The sequence below is a fragment of the Anneissia japonica genome, unplaced genomic scaffold (genome assembly GCF_011630105.1).
Source record: "Anneissia japonica isolate Jap-2015-1 unplaced genomic scaffold, ASM1163010v1 scaffold287836_len1076198_cov165, whole genome shotgun sequence".
NCBI classification, from domain to species: Eukaryota; Metazoa; Echinodermata; class Crinoidea; order Comatulida; family Comatulidae; genus Anneissia; species Anneissia japonica.
In genome coordinates, this window is record NW_022729021.1 from 156,287 (window position 1) to 183,281 (window position 26,995).

At 33.4% G+C, this 26,995-nt stretch overlaps 1 protein-coding gene across 10 annotated transcripts in view; it reads right to left on the reverse strand.

Moving 5' to 3' along the window:
- Positions 1–11,342: 11,342 nt before the first annotated feature.
- LOC117114584 overlaps positions 11,343–26,995 on the reverse strand; it is a 36,761-nt gene continuing 21,108 nt past the window's right edge. For 6 of the 10 annotated variants that reach the window (XM_033258268.1, XM_033258266.1, XM_033258270.1 and 3 more), the window contains 13 exons: positions 26,013–26,055; positions 25,502–25,611; positions 25,250–25,352; positions 24,753–24,810; positions 24,134–24,272; positions 17,869–18,077; positions 16,873–16,944; positions 15,425–15,594; positions 14,745–14,999; positions 13,948–14,079; positions 13,701–13,847; positions 13,088–13,186; positions 11,343–12,280 (listed from right to left, as the gene is read on the reverse strand). In XM_033258268.1, the coding sequence (XP_033114159.1) occupies positions 12,173–12,280; positions 13,088–13,186; positions 13,701–13,847; positions 13,948–14,079; positions 14,745–14,999; positions 15,425–15,594; positions 16,873–16,944; positions 17,869–18,077; positions 24,134–24,272; positions 24,753–24,810; positions 25,250–25,352; positions 25,502–25,611; positions 26,013–26,055 (1,645 nt within the window). In that variant the 3' untranslated portion in view covers positions 11,343–12,172. Of the gene's footprint in view, positions 12,281–12,318; positions 12,670–13,087; positions 13,187–13,700; positions 13,848–13,947; positions 14,080–14,744; positions 15,000–15,424; positions 15,595–16,872; positions 16,945–17,868; positions 18,078–18,394; positions 18,534–18,857; positions 18,916–19,359; positions 19,463–19,617; positions 19,728–20,079; positions 20,335–20,767; positions 20,938–22,564; positions 22,637–23,618; positions 23,747–24,133; positions 24,273–24,752; positions 24,811–25,249; positions 25,353–25,501; positions 25,612–26,012; positions 26,056–26,995 lie in introns of those variants that run through there. The other 4 variants (XM_033258262.1, XM_033258260.1, XM_033258261.1 and 1 more) reach the window with 4 other exon arrangements.

Genomic DNA, 26,995 nt, shown 5'->3' on the forward strand with positions numbered 1-26,995 from the left:
GTTGTATACCGTATTTAAACAAAAATCCACCATTTTCATTCACCGTTTCTGTATTGCACATGTACATTTCAACTTTTTTCACAATCCTTAATTTTAATAATTAAGATTGATTTTAAAAATCTTTAGAGATATACATATAAATAGTGGCCCAAGCCTATGTCGTAATTACGACATAAATATGTCGAAATTACGACATAGTATGTCGTAATTACGACTTATTATGTCGAAATTACGACATAATAAGTCGTAATTACGACATAAAAATATATATTTCAGTGGCCCTAATAGGCTTTCGTAGTTTATTATCTAAAAAGAACCAAATTAAATAATTATGTTCGCCTTAACTACCGATTGCATCGCCCGTGACTTACGTCAACAAACCCATGTGAGCGATTTTTTTTTCTGCACACTGCTTACTTAGCTTGTTGCATGGATGCAAGCAATGTAAGGTTTAAAAAAAATTAATGTTGGTGGCGCACTTCACATCTTGTGCTCAAGATGAAAAAAAAGCGATCGTTTTTCGTCGACTATAGGCATTTTTAGTCGATTTTCATAATTAAAAAATAAATAAATAAATTTAATAAAATTTGTATTAGTTTTTGTAGATCAGTTTAGTCTAGTTTTAGTTAATACTAGGCTAATTACAAGATATTTTGTATAGATATTTCAACTAGCAATCATTTTTTTTAATTTGCTGGTTTGTGAATTTTTACCTAGCAATTATGACAAACCTACTAGCAAATTGCTAGTTTGCTAGCGTGAATTTCGAGCCCTGCTTTTGAAAATTTGAATTGTCTTTTTCTTAGTCTTTTTTGTGAACTTTACTGTACATATTGTTTTGGACGCACCTTCGATTGAGAAGTGTGCCACTGATTGAAAAGTGTAGTTCCTAATAAGTTATTATTATTATAGTACGCCCGCTATAAACTCAGTAAGCAGAAAACAAAAGTACTGTGTCTTGTGGAGAACAGATAAACAGACAAACAGACCGTGCGCGGTGGAGTACTGGGTAATAAAAAGTACCTACAGTACAAGCCTTAGTTGGCGTCCTACACAATCTGCGTAGGGCGTATCGTTTTTTACACTCTCAATGAGCGTAGCGTAGCGTAGTCTCTTGTTCTATTTATACTCTTTGCTTTCTGTATCAAAGTGAACACTAAAAATTTTTTTGTGAGCACTTGGACTTACAAAATTCTTCCTCGTAAACTGAACGAAGCGAATCCACTGTCGTCTAATTCTTTGATTTTTTGGGAACACAAAAAAATGAAAATCATCCTTGTCGGAATTCGGGCAGCCCCCAACAACACAATTTTTCGGCATTACTGCTATTATTCTATCGCTAGGAATTACACTCAGTGTATCTGGTGGTCGATGCAATACTTTCTAAACTGAACAATAAACAAAAGGTTACTAAGGGGCGTGATGACGTCACATGCTTGACCTTTCAATATTTTAGGATTTTTATGTCACCTCTTCGTAAAAGTCTTTAAAAGTACGATTCTAGGAATATTTGTGCCATTAAATCAATGCATACATTAAGTAATCAGTACAACACAGATGTTCTGTAAGTAAAAGCATAATTTATTAGCTTGTCATACAGTCTTTTTCATAAAAATGAATTAAAATTCATTTTTAGCTCAAGTTCTAAAACTAGTCATCTTACCATACACTTAGCCATGCAACTGTATTTTAATTATTGAAATTTTTATTAGGTTCCTGGTATTATATTCTAACTATTGTACCGTAAATTGTTTTTATCTGAATGTGTTTGAATGTTGTTTTTTTTTGTGATTTTTTTTTTATCATTTTTGGAGTGATTTTATATTTTATGTTTTCAATGTTCCCTTGGCATTTACAATGTTGGGGTGAAATAAAATAAAATATGATAAATAAATATTATTTAAAAAAAAATTTTATGTCCAATAATTTAATTTTAACACTTACCACTTAATTAAGCCTAAATATATATCTATTATATTTGCCATATATAGGGCCATATCATAATTACTGTACTGTAAATTTATTTAAGAAATTTTATATTTGTGACATACTGTAGAAGAGTATATTGAAACAGAAAGTTTCTAATACTTTGTTAATGTGCTGACACTTTTATATATTTATATACTCAAGTGCTCATAAACTGTGCCTCGCTGTCACAAAGAGATGAATTGGTAGAAGGACAGCTAAGAGTATGTTCAAACACACGGCGTAAGGCTAGCGGAAGCCTGGTGTAGTGTACGCCTTTTAGTGTGAATTAGGCAGTGGCGTTACTTATGCCACTCACAACGCTACCTGCAGACCCCAGATTAGTTAACACCATGGAGCTAACGCCAGTGATGCTTATTGAATGATTTGTAAATTAGAATGAAGTAAAATTGTTCATTTAATATAGCAAACGCCGTTTGGATTAGCTACGCCAGTCTTATGCTGCATGTGTGGACATACCCAAAGGCCCATTACCTGTCCCAAAGGTGTATCATGTTACCTGTAGGTGTGAAAAGTTAGGTTACAGTTACATCCACATTCCACAAATGCTTTTCTAAAAATCCTGTAGATGTACTCGGCATTTAGGCAACAAAATTAAGTGAAAATGAACTTCATATGCCATTTATTCAAGAATTGGTTGATGGTCAATCTTCAGTTTCTGATATTTGAATTCTACTTTTAATACCTGTAATACTTTATTATCACATTTATTGTCACACCCATTTCTGGCCAGCCATATCTGGCTATATGAGTGACAAGCAAACATACTGTACAATAACAAAACTATAATTCGTGATAGTGCATTACAAATCAAGAGGACTAAATGAGAACAGAATTCACTCTTCTGCTGTTTAAACAAAACTGTACGATGGGATTCTAGAATACTGCGTGCATATTTAGCTAACTAAATGACAACGGTCACCATTGGACATCAAGAATATAAACTTATCTAGGGTATCAGATAATGAAATGAATGTCGGATGCATGTTAGTTAATTTGGAATATAAGATTTTTCTCAGAGAATCATAATATAATGCATACAAATCATAAAACAGTGAAATTCATCCTCGATACCATTCATAAAGGGCAAATTTGTTCATCCGTTCATGGGTACAATTTACTTTGTCAAATAACGTGTTCACTTTATAGCACCAATTTCTTATTGTTTAGACAAAGTTGAGTAGACCAACAATCCACATTATGGTAATCTGTCTTCGTTCATAATTTAACTCCATAATCTAGCTATACATGCTTTGCTTTTGAACAAATGGGGTATCCCAGGCAAAATCGCCAAGTTTAGCATTTCTAGGTGCCTGCTGTACTTTCCGATACGAGGAAAGAAACGACCTGCCCTATAAAATACCGAATTTATCGATAAATATTCGACTACTGTACGCCCCAAACGGCACATCCATATTCAAGAATAGGCGCCACCATGGCGTCATATAGCTTCGTAAACGTTTTAAAATTTGACCCCCCCCCAACTATCTTAGATTTAGTTATTATTACCCCAAGCGCTCGAGAAGCAGAAGCAGCCAAATTATGTGCAGTTACATTGAAGTCAAGAAATTGGTTCAAACATAACCCTCAGTATTTATAACTCTTCACAGTGGCAATATTCACCGCATGAGAACTTTGGTGCGAAAATTTGGTGAGAACATTTTCTCACTTTGGTGCGAAAATGTTCCACTTGTGTTTTACCTAATTCATTAATAGATATACGCCATTTTCTAGCTCACACTGAGATGCAATTTAATTTCATTTGAAGTGAATTTTCATTCGCCGCAAAAATTGCAATATCTTCTGCATATAAAACCATATTAATTTTTGAATCATTAATGATATAACCAAGATCTAATGACCCAACAGCATCGACAATATCATTTACTTAAATATTGAAGAACAGAATAGGTGACAGTAGGCACCCCTGTTTTACACCATTATTTATTGAAAACCAATAATTGGTAATGTGTCCATTTATTCTTACTGCCCTTTAACATCGTTAAACAAACTTTTAATTGCATCATACTTGTGACCATGAATACCCAATAACCTCAATTTATACCCAAGACAATCCCTGTCAATATGATCAAATGCTTTGCTCACATTTATAAAACACACAAAAGTTGGGTTTTTTTTGTCTGTTTGTAATTATTAATGTTAATGAATATACTGTAAATGGTCTAGGCATCAGCGATTTTGTCGAAAGCCATTTTGTTCCTCAGGGATAAGAGCAAAGTCTTCCATCCATACAGCTAAATGTTGTCTTAACTTCACAGTTTTCGTGGACCATTATTACCTGCTTTAGGAATTGGATTGATTAATCCCATTTTCTATTACATTGGGCTTAAACTAGTTTCAAAACATTTACTAAAGAGAGCATTATAAAATTCGTATAGATGTTTCGTGGGATATTCTTGATGTTTACACCAAATAAATCCAATCAAATTCGTCAAGCTCATTCTGTTTTTTTATTTGAAATTTTATTTTTGTTCTCCTATAAACCTCTAATATCAAACTTGCAATGAGCATTTTTGTAGCAATTTTTGCAACAAATCAGATTTCTTATCTTGTTCATTACATTTTAACCATTTCTTTTCTTTAAAACATAGATCATCCCATGCTAATTGCAATTCTTCATTCCACCATCGTTTTACTGTATGCCTACCACGTCTGTATATTTTGGTATTTTTTGTGGGGAAAGTTTTGTGGATTGCTAATTTTACAAGTGAACAAAATTTATCAATTATTTCGTTTATATTTTCCAAATTGTTTGTGTTAGAATTGATTTCATTGATAATACTCTCAGCCTGTAGTAAACTATCATTGTCGATCATAAACTTATATGGAATATTTTTTATGTTAGGTCTATATAATTTATTGATGCCAATTATAACATGGAACCCCCAGGGAAAAAAAAAAAAGAAAAGAGGACTGCCAAGAAACACCTGGCGACGGGACCTTGAGGCAGACAGCAAGAAGGGACACACCTGGAAACAACTAGAGAGGGCAGCCCGTGACAGAGGAATCAGGCGTACTGTTATTAGCAGCCTACGCTCCGAGAGGTGTGACGGGCATAAGTAAGTAATTATAACATCATTATTATTATCATTATTTAAATTTGGGCAATGTACATAGAAATTCCATGACAACAGGGAATGGTCTGGGAGTAGTTATTAATAAGGGGTCGTCCAAAAAATATTTCAACGCAAGTGCCGCATTAATGCCTTTTTCACTATCAAGTCTACCGCGAGTTCGTTAATGAGGCCGGTCAGTGAAGCATTACATTGATCATGAATATTTATTAGCTGTCTTCTCTGTCTAACCAAATTGACCGTAGTGACCTAACGGGAGTACCGCGATACGATAGATTCGTACGATCTTCTTGGTGTGGGAAAAACTTCCTGGTTTAGGACTTGATAAAAACTGGCTGCTAGCCAAAGGTACAACCTATATTGTGCCGACTGTTCTGGATTTGGACTATACTGATCAGACTACTTGTACATTCTTTATTAAGCGTCTAGAAGTCAGATGTCGCGTAGAATAGAGTTCTTTAATTATGCGATTTAGATCACCACCTATAGCAAATAACACGTAAATGATAAATACATGTTAGGATGTATTCTTGAATCAGTGTAATTTATACCAGGCCTATGCACCTCCTAACAACAACAATCTTCATGGAGTATTTTAATTTATGACAGATGAATAAAGTTATTTAGGCCCTACTGTACATGTCTGTATCCTAAGCCTTCTTTGTATTAAAAGAAACCCCAAATTCAGGCCTTTCAAACTTCACTTTTCAGTTTGTTCGTATTTTCCTATCTATGTCTGTATGAAGTTTAAAAATCCACTATTAATATTGGTATGTGCAAAACACTGTAAAGTAATGGATTAGGCCAAGTCCTGCATTGTATTGGCCTACTTTGTGACGGTGTAATGTTTTTATGATGAGGATACCACTTTTGCCTGGCAAGAGTTTATTACAGTGTTTTAAACATATCAGAATTTATTCTGTACTATATTTGTTGTTTATGGCTAATTAAGACGCGATACACAGAAAAGAATGCGTGGGTGGAGGGGAGAAATAGGTCAACGACTTTATGCATGCCAACATTTTAATAGTAAAAAACGGAGCATTTTTGGCTGCGAAGCACCGAAGGCCTTTGGTCTGTGGGAGGAGGGGTGTGTCCTATTAGATGATATTTAATGCAATATATGAGGGCCCGTATAAGAGTAAATCGTATGATTCTTATTGATGTGTACAGTAGGCTACTCCAATAATAAAATATATTTTGTGTAGAATCAAATATATTTTCTTATGTGGCTATATCTTTATGGATCAGTTTCTCATTTGCTGGCCCTTTCAGTGTCGGAATGGTAATTTAATTTATTATTATGAATATTATTATTATTATTGTTATTATTATTATTATTATTATTATTATTATTATTATTAATTACATTACAAGGCTTAGGCCATGTCCATTAATGCCAAAATGATATATTTAATTTATTATTATTTTATTATTATTATTGCACTCTGGCAAATGTTCTGTACATACAGTAGGCATACACTGACCATAGTGACCACTGATTAATGGGTCCAAGCACTGACCTAAAATCCATACCTTAATTTCTTATTTCACAGGTTTTATGTCAATGTTTTTGCTTGATTCTGGGTGGGTGTTTTGGTATGACTAATTAAATATTTTTCATTTATATTTATTCTGACAGCAATATTAATCTGAGTTTTTGTATACTGTATTTGTATTTCTCTACTATACTTTTTTCAATAAAATTAAAATATTTATTGCTCTAGATGATTTATCAGTACTGTATGATAGTTATTATAGTAAAAAGTGGTATTCTTATTACTACAGGTGACTCAAGATATAATGTAGTAACATATTACCTTACTCACGGCTGGCTCCTTGTCCAGGTACAGCAATGGGTATTTCATTATAGGTAGGTATCAGGTATGTTTCTAGCTTAGTGGTTGTATCTCAAGTCACACACAACTCTTCAGTCTTCGGTTAGGGAGGTGACGTCATCCCAGGGCGCAACATTATAGGTCATGACCGCCCTTGCACGTGGGATCATGTGATCGCCAGTAACCTTTTGATTAGGTGACTGCCAGCAGACCGGCACTACACTTTTCCCCTATTTATTTTTGATTTGTTTTTGTTGGGGGAGAGGGTCTGGGTTGACATATTCCCGACCGGTTTGGCGCATTCTGACTGGATGAATGTGCAGGTGCAGAATATTCAAAATTCTTATTTTATGTCATTATTCAATCTTTCTATAGAAGAACACATAAACTCTCTATGTCAATCTGCTTACGTACCTCTCCCTATATAACATCAGTCGCATCAGAAAACACATTAATACACACACTGCTGAATTAATAATACATTCATTTGTTATTTCAAAACTTGACAACTGTAATTCTGTTTTTTCTGGCCTCAAAAAAGCACAAATTAAAAAACTCCAAAGAATCCAAAACACTGCTCAAAGAAAGAATGCCATATTACACCTGCACTTAAGAATCTACACTGGTTACCCCTTGAAATGAGAATCACATACAAATGGGCTTACTCATTTATAAAATTCTTAATGAGTCTGCCCCCACCTATCTCACTGAACTATTATCATTCTATGTTCCATCCCGCTCTAATCTGCGTTCGGTAAACCAACTCCGTGTAGTTGAACCTAGATTTAGAAACTCCTGGGGTGAGAGATCCTTCATGGTCGCTGCGGCCAGAGTCTGGAATACACTTCCACTCCAGATCAAGGCTTCCTCCACACACGAATTTAAAACTAACCTTAAAACCTTCTTATTTGAAACTTACTGTACTTTACATAATTTTCTAACTTTTTACACTTACCTTACTTGGGTCAGCGTCACTGCCTCGGTGGTGCACGGTAGCGGAACCTGAGGCATAGGCCAAAGGTGGAAACAACTGGAGCCCAGCATACCACCTTGTGTAGAGTATCTGTGAATACATGGCTACATGGAGAGAGTTACGCTGACCCAAGTACGGCTCATGTAATTTAATTGTTTCTGGTTCTAAACTTCATTGTTTCTTTTGTCTGTTATATTTTTGACTTCTTGTGGAGGGACACCATGAGCATTTTCTTTAAAAGGATACTGGTGCTTTAAAAGTTTTCATTATTATTATTATTATTCTTATTCACTAAAGAAACTTGAACTCCACCTAAACACCACTCATTTATGTTCATAAGCAGGCCAGGGTGTGCTGGTATATACAGCATGTTCTAATAAACTTCCTGGATTTAGGACACTCCAGATATCGGAGTCTCATAAAATTATTCTGCCACAATAATTTAAATAACAATAAAACTAGTACTTCAGGGAGGGAAAACTTTCATGATGAGAGTGACCAGGTATAGATTCTATAAAACTATTAATTCTGATCATGACTTTAATGACGATATCGATATGGTGTACAACGAGATACACCAGAGAAACCAACTTGAACTTGAAAAGTTGTTGAAAGCTGCTGAGCCGAAACGACCTAAGCTGATGAAGACAAAGAAATATGTGGGTAGACCACCCAAACACAAGCAATTTCCCACTATTGTGGTGGAAACTAAACATTTCCTTCTAGCAAATGGATTCGCAGCAGCAAGAGAGAAGGAGGACCGGGACTGCTATGAGCACGGGTGTTACACTGGGTGATATCACCAACCATCTTTTAAACACAGTACCAGGATTGGACGAGTCAGGTATAAGTAAATCTACTGTCCACCATCTAATGATGCCGCCACAGTCTAAGACTAAAAACAGTAGAAACTACAAAGGACTTGTTAAAGCAAGAGTTCCACCAAAATCGAACAACCAAACAAAGAGCAAACATCTAGACCTTCATTACTGTCGATTTCAGTGCTCGATGTTAAACGAGGCGTGCAAGTATTTTAGTGGAGAACGTTTGAGATTGTCATGTGACGATAAAAATAAAATCAACATAGGGACTCTGGCTGTCAGCAGGTACCAACAGAGAAATAGATTCTTCATGTTAGATGACCAACAAGATTACCTAGAACTTTCCATACGAGGATAATAAAATAATTCCGTCTGGATATTTGGTTATGACAACAAAACACGACGTTGGATACAGATGTAGGTCAAGGAGTGCAGAGAGATGTACTGGTGTCAAGACAAAAAGGCGATGCTCATCATCGCCAAAACGTACCACACTCGCCAGTTCAAAAGGCCGCTTCTATACTGATAAATTAGGCCGTACGAGAGTAATATATATTCAAAAGAGCAACTAGATTCTGTCAATCAATGGCGCAGACTCATGCCAACGATTTAGTTTACTCCTCAGCAACAAAGATACAGTGGGTGATAAATCAGTTGTATTTATCATGGCTGACAGTGGGGCAGACTGGTCCACCAAATCATTTAAGACTTTCCTCAACCAAGGTCGTTTATGGAGGGACAATGATTTTGATTATTATGTTGTTGCAAACTTAGCAGCGGGTCATTCCGCAGAGAACCCCATAGAACATTTATGGTCGCCGCTCTCCAGGAAACTTGTCTCTGTTACTTTGCCGATTACATAACCTGGGGAGGACACTCCTCCATGCCAACAATGTCAATTGTCAAGTGATGAGAGGGAAAGTAAATTTGCTAAAATCTTCGACAACACAATTGAGAGTCTAGGAAGTTACTGGCAGATGAAACATGATGGATTCTCAATTACTCCGATTCATATCCCATGTAAACACAGTCCAGCTCTGTATTCTGATCACGACAAACTCCACGAATTGACCAAGTCTGGGATAAAGAAAATCATGCAGTGTCCTGAACATTCTCAAATTCAAAGCGAATTCAAATTCTTCTTAAGTCATTCAGTAAGACGTACAAACATGATCAAATTTGTTAAGTGTGAAGACAGCGCATGTGACCATTGCTCAACTCTTCCTGTGAAAGCCAAAAAATTCATGTCGTATTTACGTTCATCGAACAGCAGGATGTTCACACTGACGCATAATCCGACTAAAGATGGGCACTACTACATCTGTCTCTTATACACATCTAGATGTTTATAAGAGACAGGTTCCATCCCGCTCTAATCTGCGTTCTGCCACTGTCCTGAATCCTGTTTGCCTAGGAATAAAATACATTTACAAATCAGTTAACTTTCAACAAAGTCATCATTATTTCCACAGAACCCGATGTTGCTTGTCCATCTCTTGAGAAAGGTGGACGGTCCAAGAATGTGCTCGAGGGGATGTAAATATGTATTGACATCTAAAACGGATGAAAGTCGCCATGATCTGATTGTTCATTTTGAAGAACGCAAAGAAGAGAGACGCAACAAGCGCAAACGGAAGTGCAATGACAATGGCCTGTAGTTTGTGAATTTTCTTTTCTTTAGTTAATCCAGTGTCAATTTTTTATAAGTAAATGTTATTTTTACTTTACAGACTTGACATGTTTCGCCTCTTGGCAAGAGGCATCGTCAAAAATGAAGCGATGACAGCTCGGACCTTCCAATGATGTTCCAGTTAATAGCGCCACCTATTTTTCACTTGGGTTTACCCAAACAAGGGTGCTGGGGGGCCGTGGCTTTCAGAATTTCATCGCATAAATGCGGGAGTTCGTATCCATCATCTGTTCATGGTATTTTTGTTTTGTCTTATCTTGATGGCTTCTATTATTTTTCTATCCTGCCAGTGTGGTTCTTTTGCCAGTATCTTTGCATTCCACTCAGGGAGATGGTTCCTAGAAATCATGTGGTCGGTAATTGCGGAGTTGTGAGTGACTTGGGATGCAGAGTTCCTAGCTGTTCTTGTAAGGACGCTAGAGCAGTAGTGTTCAATATATTTACAGTAGGTTTAATTATTGGGTAGCTATCGTCGCATGACGTTAACCTTAACCTTAAAAGAGAACTAGCAAACTGATTTTTAGTTCTAGAGGGGAATTTTGATATGCCATTAATAATATAATCAACCTTAAAATCGCTTTTTGGCAATTTCTTTTGGAGTTATAGGCCATTGAATACAATTTAATCCTGACGTCACTGGCGAAAAAGGTAACAAAAGATCGTGTAAATAAAACCGTGTAGGGTATCCGCCGCATACGATCTTTGCATGCATGCTGTAACCATAGCTGTAATTCTTCTGTTGATAACCGCTGATGAGGTTATAGGCTTATGACTTGATATGCAAGTTACAACAACCATATTTACAGCATGCACGCAAAGATCGCTCGCAGCAGATACCCTACGCGGCGCTTTTTACACGGTAAAATCGTATATAATGGCCTATAACTTAATAACCAATTAACAAAAAACGATTTTAAGGTTGGTTCTATTATTAATGGCATATCAAAAATCTCCTGTAGGACAAAAAATCATTTTGCTAGTTCTCTTTTAAGTTTATACCATGTACTGTACAGTATAGTTAAGGCAAAAAAATTCACATTTACAGAATTACTAGGCATGAAACGTACTAAAAAATACCGGGATGGTGTCAGGCGGGGGATAGTTTATAACCATGTACAGTATAGTTAAGGCAGTTAAGATCATTATAGTTAACTAGACAAAAATCAACTACCGAGCGGCCTTGTTGAAACACACATAAAGTTATCACTAGCTCCATTAAAACTACCATTTAAACAATATATGTTTCCTTCAATGCAAAAATCTATTAATGTTTAATACCTTAATTGTTTTGGAAATTAATGACACTACTTGGTTTAATTGACTCCACTCCTTCAATAAAATCCGATAATTCACCTATTCTTGTGTTCAAATCACTGCAGATTTGTATGCAGCCTAAATTTTGGTATTTATATAGGTTGGTTAAAAGGGAGTTGAAAAATTCTTCGGCATGTCCACCCCTACTAGAATTTATGGGTGGTAGGTAACAAGAACAAATTAAAAATACTTCACCATTAAGCTTATTAATACATTTAAGCCAAATTATTCCATCATTACTGTAACCCAGAGGCATTAAAATGTTTAAGGCATATGAACTAAAATACCAACACCACCTGAGCCATTGGGTGCATTATGATGTAAATCAGCTCCATTATGGCCAAACCAACAATAGTTTAGAAATAAAAATTTCTGTGTTATTTCCTAGGTGTGTTTCCATCAACATATAATATCAAAATTAAAAGTTTCTAAACTTATTTGCATATGTCGCATTGTTACTGTAAAACTTTTTTGGCTTCTGCCTGCAAATTTCTTGCTTTATCGTAGACGCATTTCCACGTCATGTGTTGGATGGACTCATTTTGTTTGTAGATCGCCATTACCTGAAAATAATAATTCCATAAGTTTTCTTATTAACAACAGTTGCTGTATAGTAAAAATAATCATGTACAGTATAATATAATAAATATTGTATCTTATTGCCTAAATTTACAGCACCTCAGTGAACTTTCACTGATCAAACTTGCATTATGAATTTACTTGATACAATGTTTAAAGATGTATAGTCTCATGCACTATTTCCGTGTTATTTCTTAAGTGTGTTTCCACCAAACATATATCAAAATTAAAAGTTTCTAAACTTATTTGCATATGTCACATTGTTACTGTAAAACTATTTTTTGGCTTCTGCCTGCAAATTTCTTGCTTTGTCGTAGATGCATTTCCATGTCATGTGTTGGATGAACACATTTTGTTTGTAGATCGCCATTACCTGAAAATAATAATTCCATAAGTTTTCTTAATATTAACAACAGTTGCTGTATAGTAAAAATAATCATGTACAGTATAATATAATAAATATTGTATCTTATTGCCTAAATTTACAGCACCTCAGTGAACTTTCACTGATCAAAATTGCACTATGAATTTACTTGATACAATATTTAAAGATGTATACGGTAGTCTCATGCAAACAAGCAAAATAATCATAAATTATTTTAAAAAATAATAATTTGCTCCTTTGAAATTAGCATATTCTTTTTCAGAGAACAATACTACTTTATGTAGGCTCAGTTCCTGGGGAACATTTCATATATTTCTGCTGCAATCAAAAGCTCCCTCATAATATTATTTTGAAGAGCCAAATTAAATTATTATTATTATTATTTAAATTGCCATGTTATACTGACCTTTTCTTTAGTGATTTTCTCCTTCATCAGGCCACCAAAGAGTGTCTTTAGTAGAATAATGTCTATGTCTGAGAAGAAATATCTGGTCCGGAAACAGTTCTGTTTTAAAGTATATTTACTCAGTTAAAAACCTGGTATTCAGTTAAGTCTGAAATATGTATTACGTGGATATACTACAGTATACTTTGAATAATTGTCATCATTATAGGCAGGCTTTTTGGAGATTTCATTCTAATTTAAGGTATAAATGAAAAAGACATGTATGTTACAATGAACATGCAAGAAACTGAAGTTTAAGACTTAAATATTGTAGGATCGATTTATTAAATTTGTTAATGGTCGAATGATCTGATTGTACCAAAAGCGCTGAGAGTTTTGAAATAACACATACGAGCTGCTGAAAACTAAGTGAGATTTTGCAACTTTACAAAAACAGTTAAATATTGTCATTCATACCTAGAACATTATTGATAACTATAATTATGCTCTGCAAAAGTGAAAAATATGCTAGTGTAGGGGATGGATTGACAAATCTCATGACGTAAATCATATTCGTTATCATTTTTGTGAGCTTGCAAAAATTCACTGTTATCTACACAGATAATTACTCTACCGGCAAGGTCACAGGTGGCTCTGTGGTATCCTCCACTGTGCTTGAGGCTTCCACTTCTGAATCTGAATTACCGGTAATATCGTCTGAATCTGAATTACCGGTAATATCGTCTTCTCCAGCTTGATCATGGCTTGGCACATCTGGTTCCTAGTCAAATAAAATATTGAAATAAAAATAAATTGCTACTAAAACCGTCAAACATTCAGATGTGTGTAGAATTTAAATGTGCAAACAGTACAGTACTTACAGTTTCTTTTATCTTTCTTAAGAGATGCTTTGCAGTGATGGCAGCTTTGTAATACGCATTTTGCGTATTAAGCGAATGATGCATGTATTCTGCAGTAATTCTTTTTTTTTTCCGGTGATTGTGTTGCCATGACTGTAAAATAAAAAATCATAATTACGTAATATTTAAGGTTAAAAAAAAATTAAATATGTTACACTGGGAGGGTTCTTTTGGTGTGTAAATTCAATGTGTGATAGACAAATAGTGAAACAAATTTATTGTCTTGTTTTAGGAAAACTAAAGGGTGCACTCGCTTCACTTTCTTAATCTTTAAAGAGAACAATAATATTAATGATTTTTTTTTCCCTATGTTATTAATATGTCATATGTTAATCATTAATTAAATACGAAATACAGTACACTGTATTTATAATTCACAGACTGAAGCAATAGACTAATGTTTCTCTGCATTAATGTTATTGTCTCACTATAGTAACATTTTGATGGTATGTGAAGATCAAATTTTAGTACAAAATAAAAAACTGTAAATGCTCGGTTTGGTTATACACTGTATATTCTTTATGGCTATGTTTATGACCAATTTGTTTGAGTTACATAAAAAAATAAGTATTATTAAGCTATTTTAGAGTAGAATTACTTTGTTGAGAACTGGAATATTTGCCAGTTTTATAATACTGTATCAATATTCCACTTGACCACAATATAGTTATAGTGAACTACATTTTTAGTGTATTGAATCTAAAGTTTAAAAAGAACAGGTAAAAGTCTTGTAAATTTCATTATGAAGTGGGTCTTACCATAGTAGTAATTTGCTTTCGAAAATGGGTGCACTTGATGATTTTTTCTTTTCTTACTCCCAAATTATGCCATAGTCTTGTTAAATCCTGGCATGGTCTGATTTCCTGACCGCTGTTTGTTTTGAAGAATGTCTGGCCAAATGCAGCGCCGAAAATTGGATGAACTTGTTTTCTGTACATTGTCATTAATTCATAGAGGTCTTTCTGAAGAATCAAAATTGCTGGTCCTTGATAAGATGTTTTGTGATTTGAAATCTAATCAAGTAAAAAAAAGTATGTTTCAGCCATTTTATATATTGTGTGCATATAATATGTAAAACTATTTAATATTAATTGTCATTTTTTTTATGATAGTTTTATATGCAATTGTACCTAAACACTCTGGTCTAAGTTATTAGGTGCCATAATTATTCTATAAAGTTTTAAGTGATTTTTAATTTATGTGTCATGTTAAATGTGTAAATATATCAGCTAGACCCCTTGACTTTCTTTAAACAATGTTGATAAAATAATTTCATACATATCTAGTTGAAACCGAAAGGTCCACTAATCAGATAAGAAAGTTAGGATGGATGATTCAAAAACTGATTATTTTATAACTGGTAATTAAATTTACAATTTATACAATTTCTTCATATTTTATTACATTATTTTTTCTTTCTTATATCTTGTTTACTTACCGTTATTGCATATTCTCCTCGAATATTTTCAGCTCGGTCAAATTCTTTGAGAAGCATGTTTGTAATGACACCTGCACGACATGCATTGCGAATGCATAACAACGAGATTATATACGATCGAAAAAACATGGTTTCTTTAACAGTAATACCGCTGCCGTTCATAATCTTTTCTGAAAACAAAATGACAAAATTATATTGAGTCTCTAAATGTGGCAATTAGATGCTTGCCTGTCCCCTCATGATAAGGCTCATATCAAATACAATTTAAAAACCAATTATCATTGTGTACATTGTACATAAATGTTGTAAAATGTTGCATGTAATCCAGTTAATGGAAGTGAACTGCAAAATTCATGCATTAAATTGTTTCTGATTAGAGCTCATCCCACCCTGGGGATTAAATTACAAGGTAAAAAAGACTCTTTTCTCCCTTTATGAAAATAGGAAATTAATGAAATAGATTATGAACAAAATTGTATAAAATTGTAAATTTAATTAACAGTTATAAAATAATAAAGCAGCAGTGGGGGAGAAAAACTACAATTTGTCGGCCCAGAAAAAAAAAATTCAAAACAATTATATGTATTTTGTACATAATAATAGACTAAAATCGATTAAATAAGCCTTTGAAACCCCTAAAGTGTCATATTTTCGGACCACTTTGGAAAAGTTTTTAGCGACGCCCAACCACGCCCACTTTTTCCTCGTTGGAGACCTTAGATCCCCCGTTGGGAAAATTTAGCTGCTACAATTTTGTGTTCCATAAGTCTCTAATACAATGACCGGGGGTAGTAATGTGAAGAGCTTAGAGGCCTTGTTGGCATTAAGCGCTATATAAATATAACATATTATTATGTCCTAGGTATGACGTTAAAATGCATCCGCTCGAATCGCTGGCGAATAACTGGCAACCCATCTACGGCCTTAGCGGCCTTTGGATGGGAGGGTGAATGGTCACCCAGCAGCAATAAGAAAAATAGCTGAACAAAGGGCAGATGAACTCCTCGGAGACAACGGCCAAACCATGCTTAGTTTAAGGAGTAGGATTAGTATCATTATTTTTGTATTCTTATTTTTGTTAAGCACATAGAATCTCTATGATATTCGCTCTATAAGCCGACCATTATTATTATTATTAAATTCAAAGTCTGAAAAAAAAAATATGTTACAGTTAAGGTTAGAGCCTTTGTTAGCTTTAAATCTGTTCTGGATTTAGATTGTTTTATAAATTGAATTTGTTTTTGGTATGCTTATTTTGATTTTTCAAACAACAGGAGGGAACACCCATTATAAGTTCTTCCATTCCATTTCTCTACCCTTGTCAAGTTCATAGGCTTTTTGTTTTAGTACTTAAAAAATGTTCTGCTAAATATTCCGCCATTGCTAATCAAACCTTTTCTTGCACACAAATTTGAATGAACACAATTGTGTTATTAGTACAGTATTACCTTTCAAGGCATCATTAATTGGAGTGGCTTTACTAATAAACTGGTGTTCCTCTTCACCTGTAATCATCTCATCTAAAAAGAAGATAATTTATGCAATAAACTGAACTTAATAATCTAATGAGCTCAAATTTAACATTTACAGAGCACTGTCAGATGCTGGGGCGAATCCAGGGGTAGTTCGGTCGAACCCCCTCCAGATGGTCTGCCTTCGTCGGCCAATTTGTTTCAACCCTGCATTGCCATGTTGAACAAATTAATTTTGGTTTTTGAAACTCTACACCTATTCAAATTCACTGAGTAAAAAACTTAATTTGTAGGTATGGTATTAGTTTCATGTCACCAGACTTTCAATTTTAAGGCTTTTTTCATGCTTTCACATGGAAGGACTAAGTCATCCGGCCTTAATTAGGAATTGCGAAAATGAAGATATTTTGAAGTCAACTGTTATCCTTATGTGCCCAGGATACTATACGCAAACATATGAACATATGATCCTTAACTACTACTAATTAACTACTAATAATAATATTAATAATAATAATGATAGTAATAATAATTTTTAAAAAATAGTAATTCATAATAATATAACCTTAACATGAACACCTGGATTTGTTAGGTACGGTAATATGCTTGTCTTAAACAAAACCAAGATTTTAAAGGATTTTAGTGGTATAGTATAAAGAATGTGTTTTTAGAAGCAGTGGCGTATCTAGAAGTCTTAAAATGGGGGTGCTGATGGGAGGCGCGAAGGTGAAATGGGGGGACTTGATGATCAGTTGAGGGCGCTAACTCCCAAAATAAGCTGATTTTAGGTGATTTTTAACTACTTGATTTTGTTGGGTGGGCGACTGGGGGGAGGGCGCGATTATTTATTGGAGGGGCGTGCACCCCCCACGCACTCCCCCTAGATATGCCACCGTTTAGAAGGTTAGGTCTTATAACTAAAACTTGAAATGTTTTAAGGATTATTTGATGAAATGAAATCTCAACTCTTACCATTTATTTTGCATTTCTTATTCTCTCTTTGATTAGCCATGTCTCTTGCAAGTTGTTTCAATAATAATCTAATTATTGATTGAGCCTTTAAAACATTGGCTGCAGGTTGATCCAGTTCAAAGGTCACATACTCTAAGTACATTTGCGCACTTGTTAGGAAATGCCTTACGGTACTTGCCGTTTTTGTCTCTAACAACTCATTAACTTTGCTAATGAAATAACAAAGATTATGAGTTAATTACCGTGCATATCTCTTAGAATAGATATACAGTTTGTTAATTGAAACATTTGGAAAAGAACAGATAATGTGGCTTCAGTCAATTAGAAATGAACATTTATTGTGTCTTAATAGTCTGTATTAGCATATGCATTGTGACTTGCTACACCATTTCCAAATACTAAACCTTTTATGTCTTATATTAAAAAATCTGTATTAATCAAATTATGATTGTTTTTAAAATTTCTACAAGGTTGCTTTATGTAGTAGAATGTGGGTATAACTAATAATTAAATTAAAATAACCTACTGTTTTAAATATCTCGCATCATAGATATTATCGTCACGTCCTCCAGCGAGTTGATTAAATTCAGACACACACTGCTTAGCTTGCCTTAGCTTGTAATGCCTGCTTTTCAGAAGGTATGTCTTAAAATTACAGGTGTCATCTAGTTAAGTTAGGGATGGAAATTATATTTTTTATTTATGTAGTGCCTTTCATTATATTATGACTATGTCCTCTAGAAATTCATTTAGAACTCTTAATAACACTATAAGCAGTCAACTGGAGTTAGTTATAATTTAATATTAGTGGGACATGAGAAAATATACTAGAATCATGTACTGTACAGTGTTTTATCTACTATATGAAATCTCACATTTTGTTGTATATAAAATATGAAATAGAATTATATTTCATAAAATGAAGTTACAGATGTAACATTTATTTGGGAAAATGTAAACATGTCATGATTTAATGTTTCGAATCATACCTTCAACAGGAATCTTTTTTGTTGATAACAGTGCTTTCTTGTACGCTTTATCATTGTTCTATAAATTAAGTGTTTAAAACATTTTTGGTTCTTAGTATTGTTTATTTTATACAAACATACAAATTGCCAAAAGAGTACAAATAGAGAAAAATCTGAGAAGTGTCCAAAAACTTTATATAAATATAAAATACATATGATATAAATTCACAAAATAATTAATTACAAACCATTAAGATTATAATTATTGTTATGCCAAAAAGAAAAAAATATAAATTATGTTAAAGTATATTGGTTGGAGGCTGTATTACATATATTGCTATAAACATGTTATATCATCATTGTGGACTTATAAAATTCGCATTTGCAAGAAAAAAACATGCATACTTCTGGAAAATCTGGAATGACAGTGTAACATGTTTATAAATAAGAAATAGAAATGTACTATGATAAAAGTGTTTAAAATTGTATCTGTGTAAATTACCTATGTAGCTCAATACAATACCTTTAGGTGGTGTACAGTGATTAGATGCCAATCTAATCTCACCACATTGGAATTGCAGAGCATGCAGACTTTAAGTGGCAGTTTGTTCATTTCTGTCCTATTTCTAGGAAATTAAACATAAAAATCTCTGTCAAATAGTTAATTAAAATTATTATAATTATTATATTTTTACACATTCCTTTTTATGAATGAACATTCTTAATTTGCAGCACAGCAAAAATTGCAAAATGGTATTTAACTTAGGAATACAGTACTCACTTCTTTTTCATTTTTCCAAGGCATCTCTTGGTAAACTCGTCGTTCATTTTGTGTACAGCTTTGATATGCCTTGATGTATTTGTGGTTTTTTTTCCACATAGTGGACAATTCTAAAAAAACGATAAAGTTGCACTAAAATTTTGCATGTAATTGCTTATAAATTTAAAAAACATATTATCTGTTAAGTGCACATCCGAAAGAATGAATCATGGTGCAATTAATAAAACTCATAAAACTAATAAACAGCACTGCATAATTAATTTGCACTTAACAAAAAGCATTCACACTTATTGCAGAACATTGGTACTTTGTTGAGAACTGGAATATTTGCCAGTTTTATAGTATCAATATTCCACTTGACCACAATATAATTATAGTGAATTACATTTTTAGTTTATTGAATCTAAAGTTTAAAAAGAACAGGTAAAAGTCTTGTAAATTTCATTATGAAGTGGGTCTTACCATAGTAGCAATTTTCTTTCGAAAATGGGTGCAGTTGATGGTTTTTTCTTTTCTTACTCCCAAATTATGCCATAGTCTTGTTAAATCCTGGCATGGTCTGATTTCCTGACCGCTGTTTGTTTTGAAGAATGTCTGGCCTAATGCAGCGCCGACAATTGGATGAACTTGTTTTCTGTACATTTTCATTAATTCATAGAGGTCTTTCTCAAGAATCAAAATTGCTGGTCCTTGATAAGATGTTTTGTGATTTGAAACCTAATCAAGTAAAAAAAAGTATGTTTCAGCCATTTTATATACAGTATTGTGTGCATATAATATGTAAAACCATTTAATATTAATTGTCATTTTTTTTATGATAGTTTTATATGCAATTGTACCTGTATCCTGGTCTAAGTTATTAGGTGCCATAATTATTCTGTAAAGTTTTAAGTAACTTTTAATTTATGTGTCATGTTAAATGTGTAAATACTGTATATCAGCTAGACCCCTTGACTTTCCTTAAACAATGTTGATAAAATAATTTCATACATATCTAGTTAAAACCGAAAGGTCCACTAATCAGATTAGAAAGTTAGGATGGATGATACTAAAATTGATTATTTTATAACTGGTAATTAAATTTACAATTTATACAATTTCTTCATATTTTATTACATTATTTTTTCTTTCTTATATCTTGTTTACTTACCGTTATTGCATATTCTCCTTGAATATATTCAGCTCGGTCAAATTCTTTCAGAAGCATGTTTGTAATGACACCTGCACGACATGCATTGCGAATGCATAACAACGAGATTATATACGATCGAAAAAACACGGTTTCTTTAACAGTAATGCCGCTGCCGTTCGTAATCTTTTCTGAAAACAAAATGTCAAAATTATATTGAGTCTCTAAATGTAGCAATTAGATGCTTGCCTGTCCCTTCATGATAAGGCTCATATCAAATACAATTTAAAAACCAATTATCATCGTATACATTGTACATAAATGTTGTAAAATGTTGCATGTAATCCAGTTATGGAAGTGAACTGCAAAATTCATGCATTAAATTGTTTCTGATTAGAGCTCATCCCACCCTGGGGATTAAATTACAAGGTAAAAAAGACTCTTTTCTCCCTTTATGAAAATAGAAAAATAATTAAATAGATTATGAACAAAATTGTATAAAATAGTAAATTTAATTAACAGTTAGTTATAAAATAATAAAGCAGCAGTGGTTGAGAAAAACTACAATTCGTCGTGGAGAAACAAAAATTCAAAACAATTCAAATGTATTTTGTACATATTTATATGTATTTTGTACATATAATAGACTAAAATTGATTAAATAAGCCTTTGAAACCACTAAAGTCTCATATTTTCGGACCACTTTTGAAAAGTTTTTAGCGATGCCTGACCACGCTCACTTTTTCCTCGTCTGGGACCTTAGATCCCCCATTGGGAAAATCCTGCCGCTGTCACTGTAAAGCAGTTTTAGAATCATCTATCCTGGTGCCTGTCAGTCATAATAATGTACCAAGTTAAACATTTTGTTTTATAAAGTCAGTTATCTATACTTGATTTTTGAAATTGTAGAAGTGGTTTATAGCACAGTGGGAACGGTTTGGTTTCCCAACATCGAGGTCGGGGTTACAATCCCCTCGCTGTGCATTTTGCTTGTGTCCTTGGGCAAGGCACTTTATCTACATTGCTTCTCTCCACCCAGGAGTATTAATGGGTACCTGGTAGGGTTAAATGCCAAAATGCGCTGATGTAGCTGCTGCAATTTTATGGAACAGTTTGTGTTCCATAGGCGTCTAATTCAATGACCGGGGGTAGTAATGTGAAGCACTTAGAGGACTTGTTGGCATTAAGCGCTAAATAAATATAACATATTATTATTATGTCCTGGGTATGATGTTAAAATGCATCCGCTCGATTCGCCGGTGACTAACTGGCAGCCCCATCTACGGCCTTAGCGGCCTTTGGATGAGAGGGTGAATGGTCACCCAGCAGCAATAAGAAGAAAAAGCTGAACAAAGGACGGATAAACTCCACGGAGCCAACGGCCAAACCATGCTTAGTTTAAGGAGTAGGATTAGTTAAGTATCATTATATTTGTATTCTTATTTATGTTATATAGAGGTCTCTATGATATGCGCTCTGTAAGCCGACCATTATTATCATTATTAAATTCACAGTCTGAAAAAAAAAAATATGTGACAGTTAAGGTTAGAGCCTTTGTTAGCTTTAAATCTGTTCTGGATTTATATTGTTTTATAAATTGAATTTGTTTTTGGTATGCTTATTTTGATTTTTCAAACAAAGGAGAGAACACCCATCATAAGTTCTTCCATTCCATTTTTCTACCCTTGTCAAGTTCATAGTCAGGCTTTTTGTTCTAGTACTTCAAAATTTTCTGCTAAATATTTCCCCATTGCTAATCAAACCTTTTCTTACACACAAATTTAAATGAACACAATTGTGTTATTATTACAGTATTACCTTTCAAGGCATCATTAATTGGAGTGGCTTTACTAATAAACTGTTGTTCCTCTTCACCTGTAATCATCTCATCTAAAAAGAAGATAATTTATGCAATAAACTGAACTTAATAATCTAATGAGCTAAATTTTAACATTTACAGAGCACTGTCAGATGCTGGGGCGATTTCATTGGTGGTTCGGTCGAACTCCCTAAACTGAAAATTTCAAAATTTCCCGGGGGAGCATGCCCCGGACCCCTCCAGATGGTCTGCCTTCGGCGGCCAATTTGTTTCAACCCTGCATTGCCATGTTGAACAAATTAATTTTGGTTTTTGAAACTCTACACCTATTCAAATTCACTGAGTAAAAAAACTCAATTTGTTGGTATGTTATTAGTTGCATGTCACCAGACTTGCAATTTTAAGGCTTTTTTCATGCTTTCACATGGAAGGACTAAGTCATCCAGCCTTTATTAGGAATTGCGAAAATAAAGATGTTTTGTTAAACCTTTTTATTTATTCAACCTTTTAGTTGAAATCAACTGTTATCCTTATGTGCCCAGGATACCATACGCAAACATATGAACATATGATCCTTAACTACTAATTAATTACTAACAATAATATTAATAATAATAATGATAGTAATAAACATTTAAAAAAAAAATAGTAATTCATAATAATATAACCTAAACATGAACACCTGGATTTGTTAGGTAATATGCTTGTCTTAAACAAAACCAAGAATCTTAAGGATTTTAGTGGTACAGTATAAAGAATGAACCAGTGGCATATCTAGAAGTCTTGAAATGGGGTTGCTGATGAGAGGCGCGAAGGTGAAGTGGGGCTTATGATCACTTGAGGGCGCTTACTCCCAAAATAAGCTGATTTTAGGTGATTTTTAACTATTTGACCATGATTTTTGGGGGTGGGCGACTGGGGGAGGGCGCGATTAATTTTTGGAGGGGCGTGCATTCCCCATGCACTCCCCCTAGATACGCCACTGTTAAGAATGAAAGTCTCATCTAAAATGTTTTTTTGGATTATTTGATGAAATGAAATCTCAACTCTTACCATTTATTTTGCATTTCTTTTTCTCTCTTGGTTTAGCCATGTCTTTTGCAAGTTGTTTTGATAATAATCTAATTATTGATTGAGCCTTTAAAACATTGGCTGCAGGTTTATCCAGTTCAAAAGTCACATACTTTTGCGCACTTGTTAGGAAATGCCTTACGGTACTTGCCGTTTTTGTGTCTAACAACTCGTTAACCTTGCTAATGAAATAAGAAAATTATGAGTTACATTACCGTGCATATCTCTTAGACTAGATATACAGTTTGTTAATTGAAACATTTGGAAAAGAACAGATAATGTGGCTTCAGTCAATTAGAAATAAACATTTACTGTGTCTTAATAGTCTGTATTAGCATGCATTGTGACTTGCTACACCATTTCCAAATACTAAACCTTTTATGTTTTATATCAAAAAATCTGTATTAATCAAATTATGATGGTTTTTAAAAATTCTCCAAGGTTGCTTTATGTAGTAGAATGTGGGTATAACTAATAATTAAATTAAAATAACCTACTGTCTTAAATATCTCGCATCATAAATGTTATCATCACGTCCTCCAGTGAGTTGATTAAATTCAGACACACACTGCTTAGCTTGCCTTAGCTTGTAACGCCTGCTTTTCAGAAGGTATGTCTTAAAATTACAGGTGTCATCTAGTTAAGGATGGAAATTATATTTTTTATTTATGTAGTGCCTTTCATTATACTCTGACTATGTCCTCTAGAAATTCATTTAGAACTCTTAATACTATAAACTCTTAATAATAACACTATAAGCAGTCAACTGGAGTTAGTTATAATGTAATATGGGTGGGACATGAGAAAATATACTAGAATCATGTACTGTACAGTGTTTTATCTACTATTAACTTAATGTATAGTCTGTTGTATTGTATATTAATATATGTTATTATATGATATTTGTATGCAAACTTTATTTAATTGTATGTATTTTGAGCTTTGAACGACCTATGTAATTTCCATGAGGACAAATAAACTTGAATCTGAATCTGATATGAAATCTCACATTTTGTTTAATATAAAATATAAAATAGAATTCTATTTCATAAAAAGAAGTTACAGATGTAATATTTATTTGGGAAAATGTAACCATGTCATGATTTAGAATCATACCTTCAACAGGAATCTTTTTTGTTGATAACTGTGCTTTCTTGTACTCTTCATCATTGTTCTATAAATTAAGTGTTTAAAACATTTTTGATTCTTAGTATTGTTTATTTTATACAAACGTGCAAATAGAGCAAAATCTGAGAAGTGTCTAAAAAGATTATATAAATATAAAATACATATAATATAGATTCACAAAATAATTAATTACAAACCATTAAAGATTATGATTATTGTTATGCCAAAAAGAAAAAAATGTAAATTATGTTAAAGTATATTGGTTGGAGGCTGTATTACATATATTGCTATAAACTTGTTATATCATCATTGTGGACTTATAAAATTTGCATACACCTCAAAATTAAAGAAAAAAACATGCATACTTCTGGAAAATCTGGAATGACAATGTAACAACATGTTTATAAATAAGAAATAGAAATGTACTATGATAAAAGTGTTTAAAATTGTATCTGTATAAATTACCTAGTAGCTCAATACAATACCTTTAGGTGGTGTACATTGATCAGATGCCGATCTAATCTCACCACATTGGAATTGCAGATCTTGCAGACTTTAAGTGGCGGTTTGTTCATTTCTGTCCTATTTCTAGAAAATTAAACATAAAAATCACTGTCAAATAGTTAATTAAAATTATTATTATATTTTTACACATTCCTTTTTATGAATGAACATTTTTAATTTGCACCACAGCAAAAATTACAAAATGGTATTTAACTTAGGAATACAGTACTCACTTCTTTTTCATTTCTCCAAGGCATCTCTTGGTAAACTCATCGTTCACTCTGTGTACAGCTTTGATATGCCTTGATGTGTTTGTGGTTTTTTTTCCACATAGTAGACAATTCTAAAAAATCGATGAAGTTGCACTAAAATTTTGTATGTAATTGCTTATAAATTTAAAAACCATATTATCTGTTAAGTGCACATCCGAAAGAATGAATCATGGTGCATTAATAAAACTCATGAAACTAATAAACGGCACTATTGCATAATTAATTGCATTTAACAAAAATCATTACATTCCAGAACACTGGTACGGTAATTACTGTATGTTATATTTATTTAATTTATTCAAATATAGTAGGTTGATTTTTAAAAACTGAATCTGTTCAAGTAAGCTGTTTAATTCATTATTTTAACTCGCATAGGCCCTACTTATGGAAAGTTGGTTGAATAATTAGAAAAGTAAAGTAAAGTTTAGTAAAGTACTAAAAAAACAAACATCTTTTAGTAGTAATTTTTCACCTTCCTTGCACGCAGCTTTGATGGAGCCTTGGATTTTTTTTCACTGAAATACAAAAGAATTGTAAAGGTCAAATGAATATGCAAGATAATAGATGATATATAAATATATATTTCAATTAAAAAAAAATATTAGGTCAACCCAGCAATGTATATCGCATTGGTTAATCTATACTTTATATTCATTCTGCTAATCGCCACTGTGTAACTTCCTCTATCTCCTTTGAAACCGTTGGCAGGAATGTGCTCATATCTCATACACTGGGGCTTATATATGTCACGACCACATTCCGCTACTTTTTAAGGCTGGATATTGGAAAACAACGGGAAAAAAAACACCGAAAATCAGTGCTTTGTGTTTCGCAAGTTGCTTACGTCACATAAATACAATTAGTCACATCTATTCTGTACTGCAATGCTTCGGTCTAAAAATTATCGAGTCAGGCCGTCAAAGAACTTGTCTATGTTTTCGCAGCTTCATTACATCACCGCCCAGTACTTCTCGCGTTCGTCAATGGGTGACAAGCATGTTCCCGTATATTGTAGTTTTATGGCACAAAACATTAGCAATAAATGGCATGTCGATCAGGTAAAAATAAAGATACAAGTGGTCACAAGTCATGATATAACCTCGGCCAAACCATACTGGCCAGCCCTAGTCTACACAGGCCTATTTTCGTTATGCATTTCGGTCGCGGTGTAGCGCGCCGACGGTGCGACCGCAAATCTGGAACCAGGGAGCTAAGCAGTATAGTATTTTTATAAACACAAAACTTGCATAAAACATTCGTTGAAACAATTATTTGTATTACTGTACTATAATATTATAGTTTATGATTATTAATATTACGTGTATATATATTATTTTTCTTTTTTTACTGAAACAACGAAAATTTTACAAAGTCGACTTGGTTTGAGACAAGTTTCTCTTTAACGTTTGTTGCGATATATATTTTATTAATGCATAAATTGAATAGAGATTTATG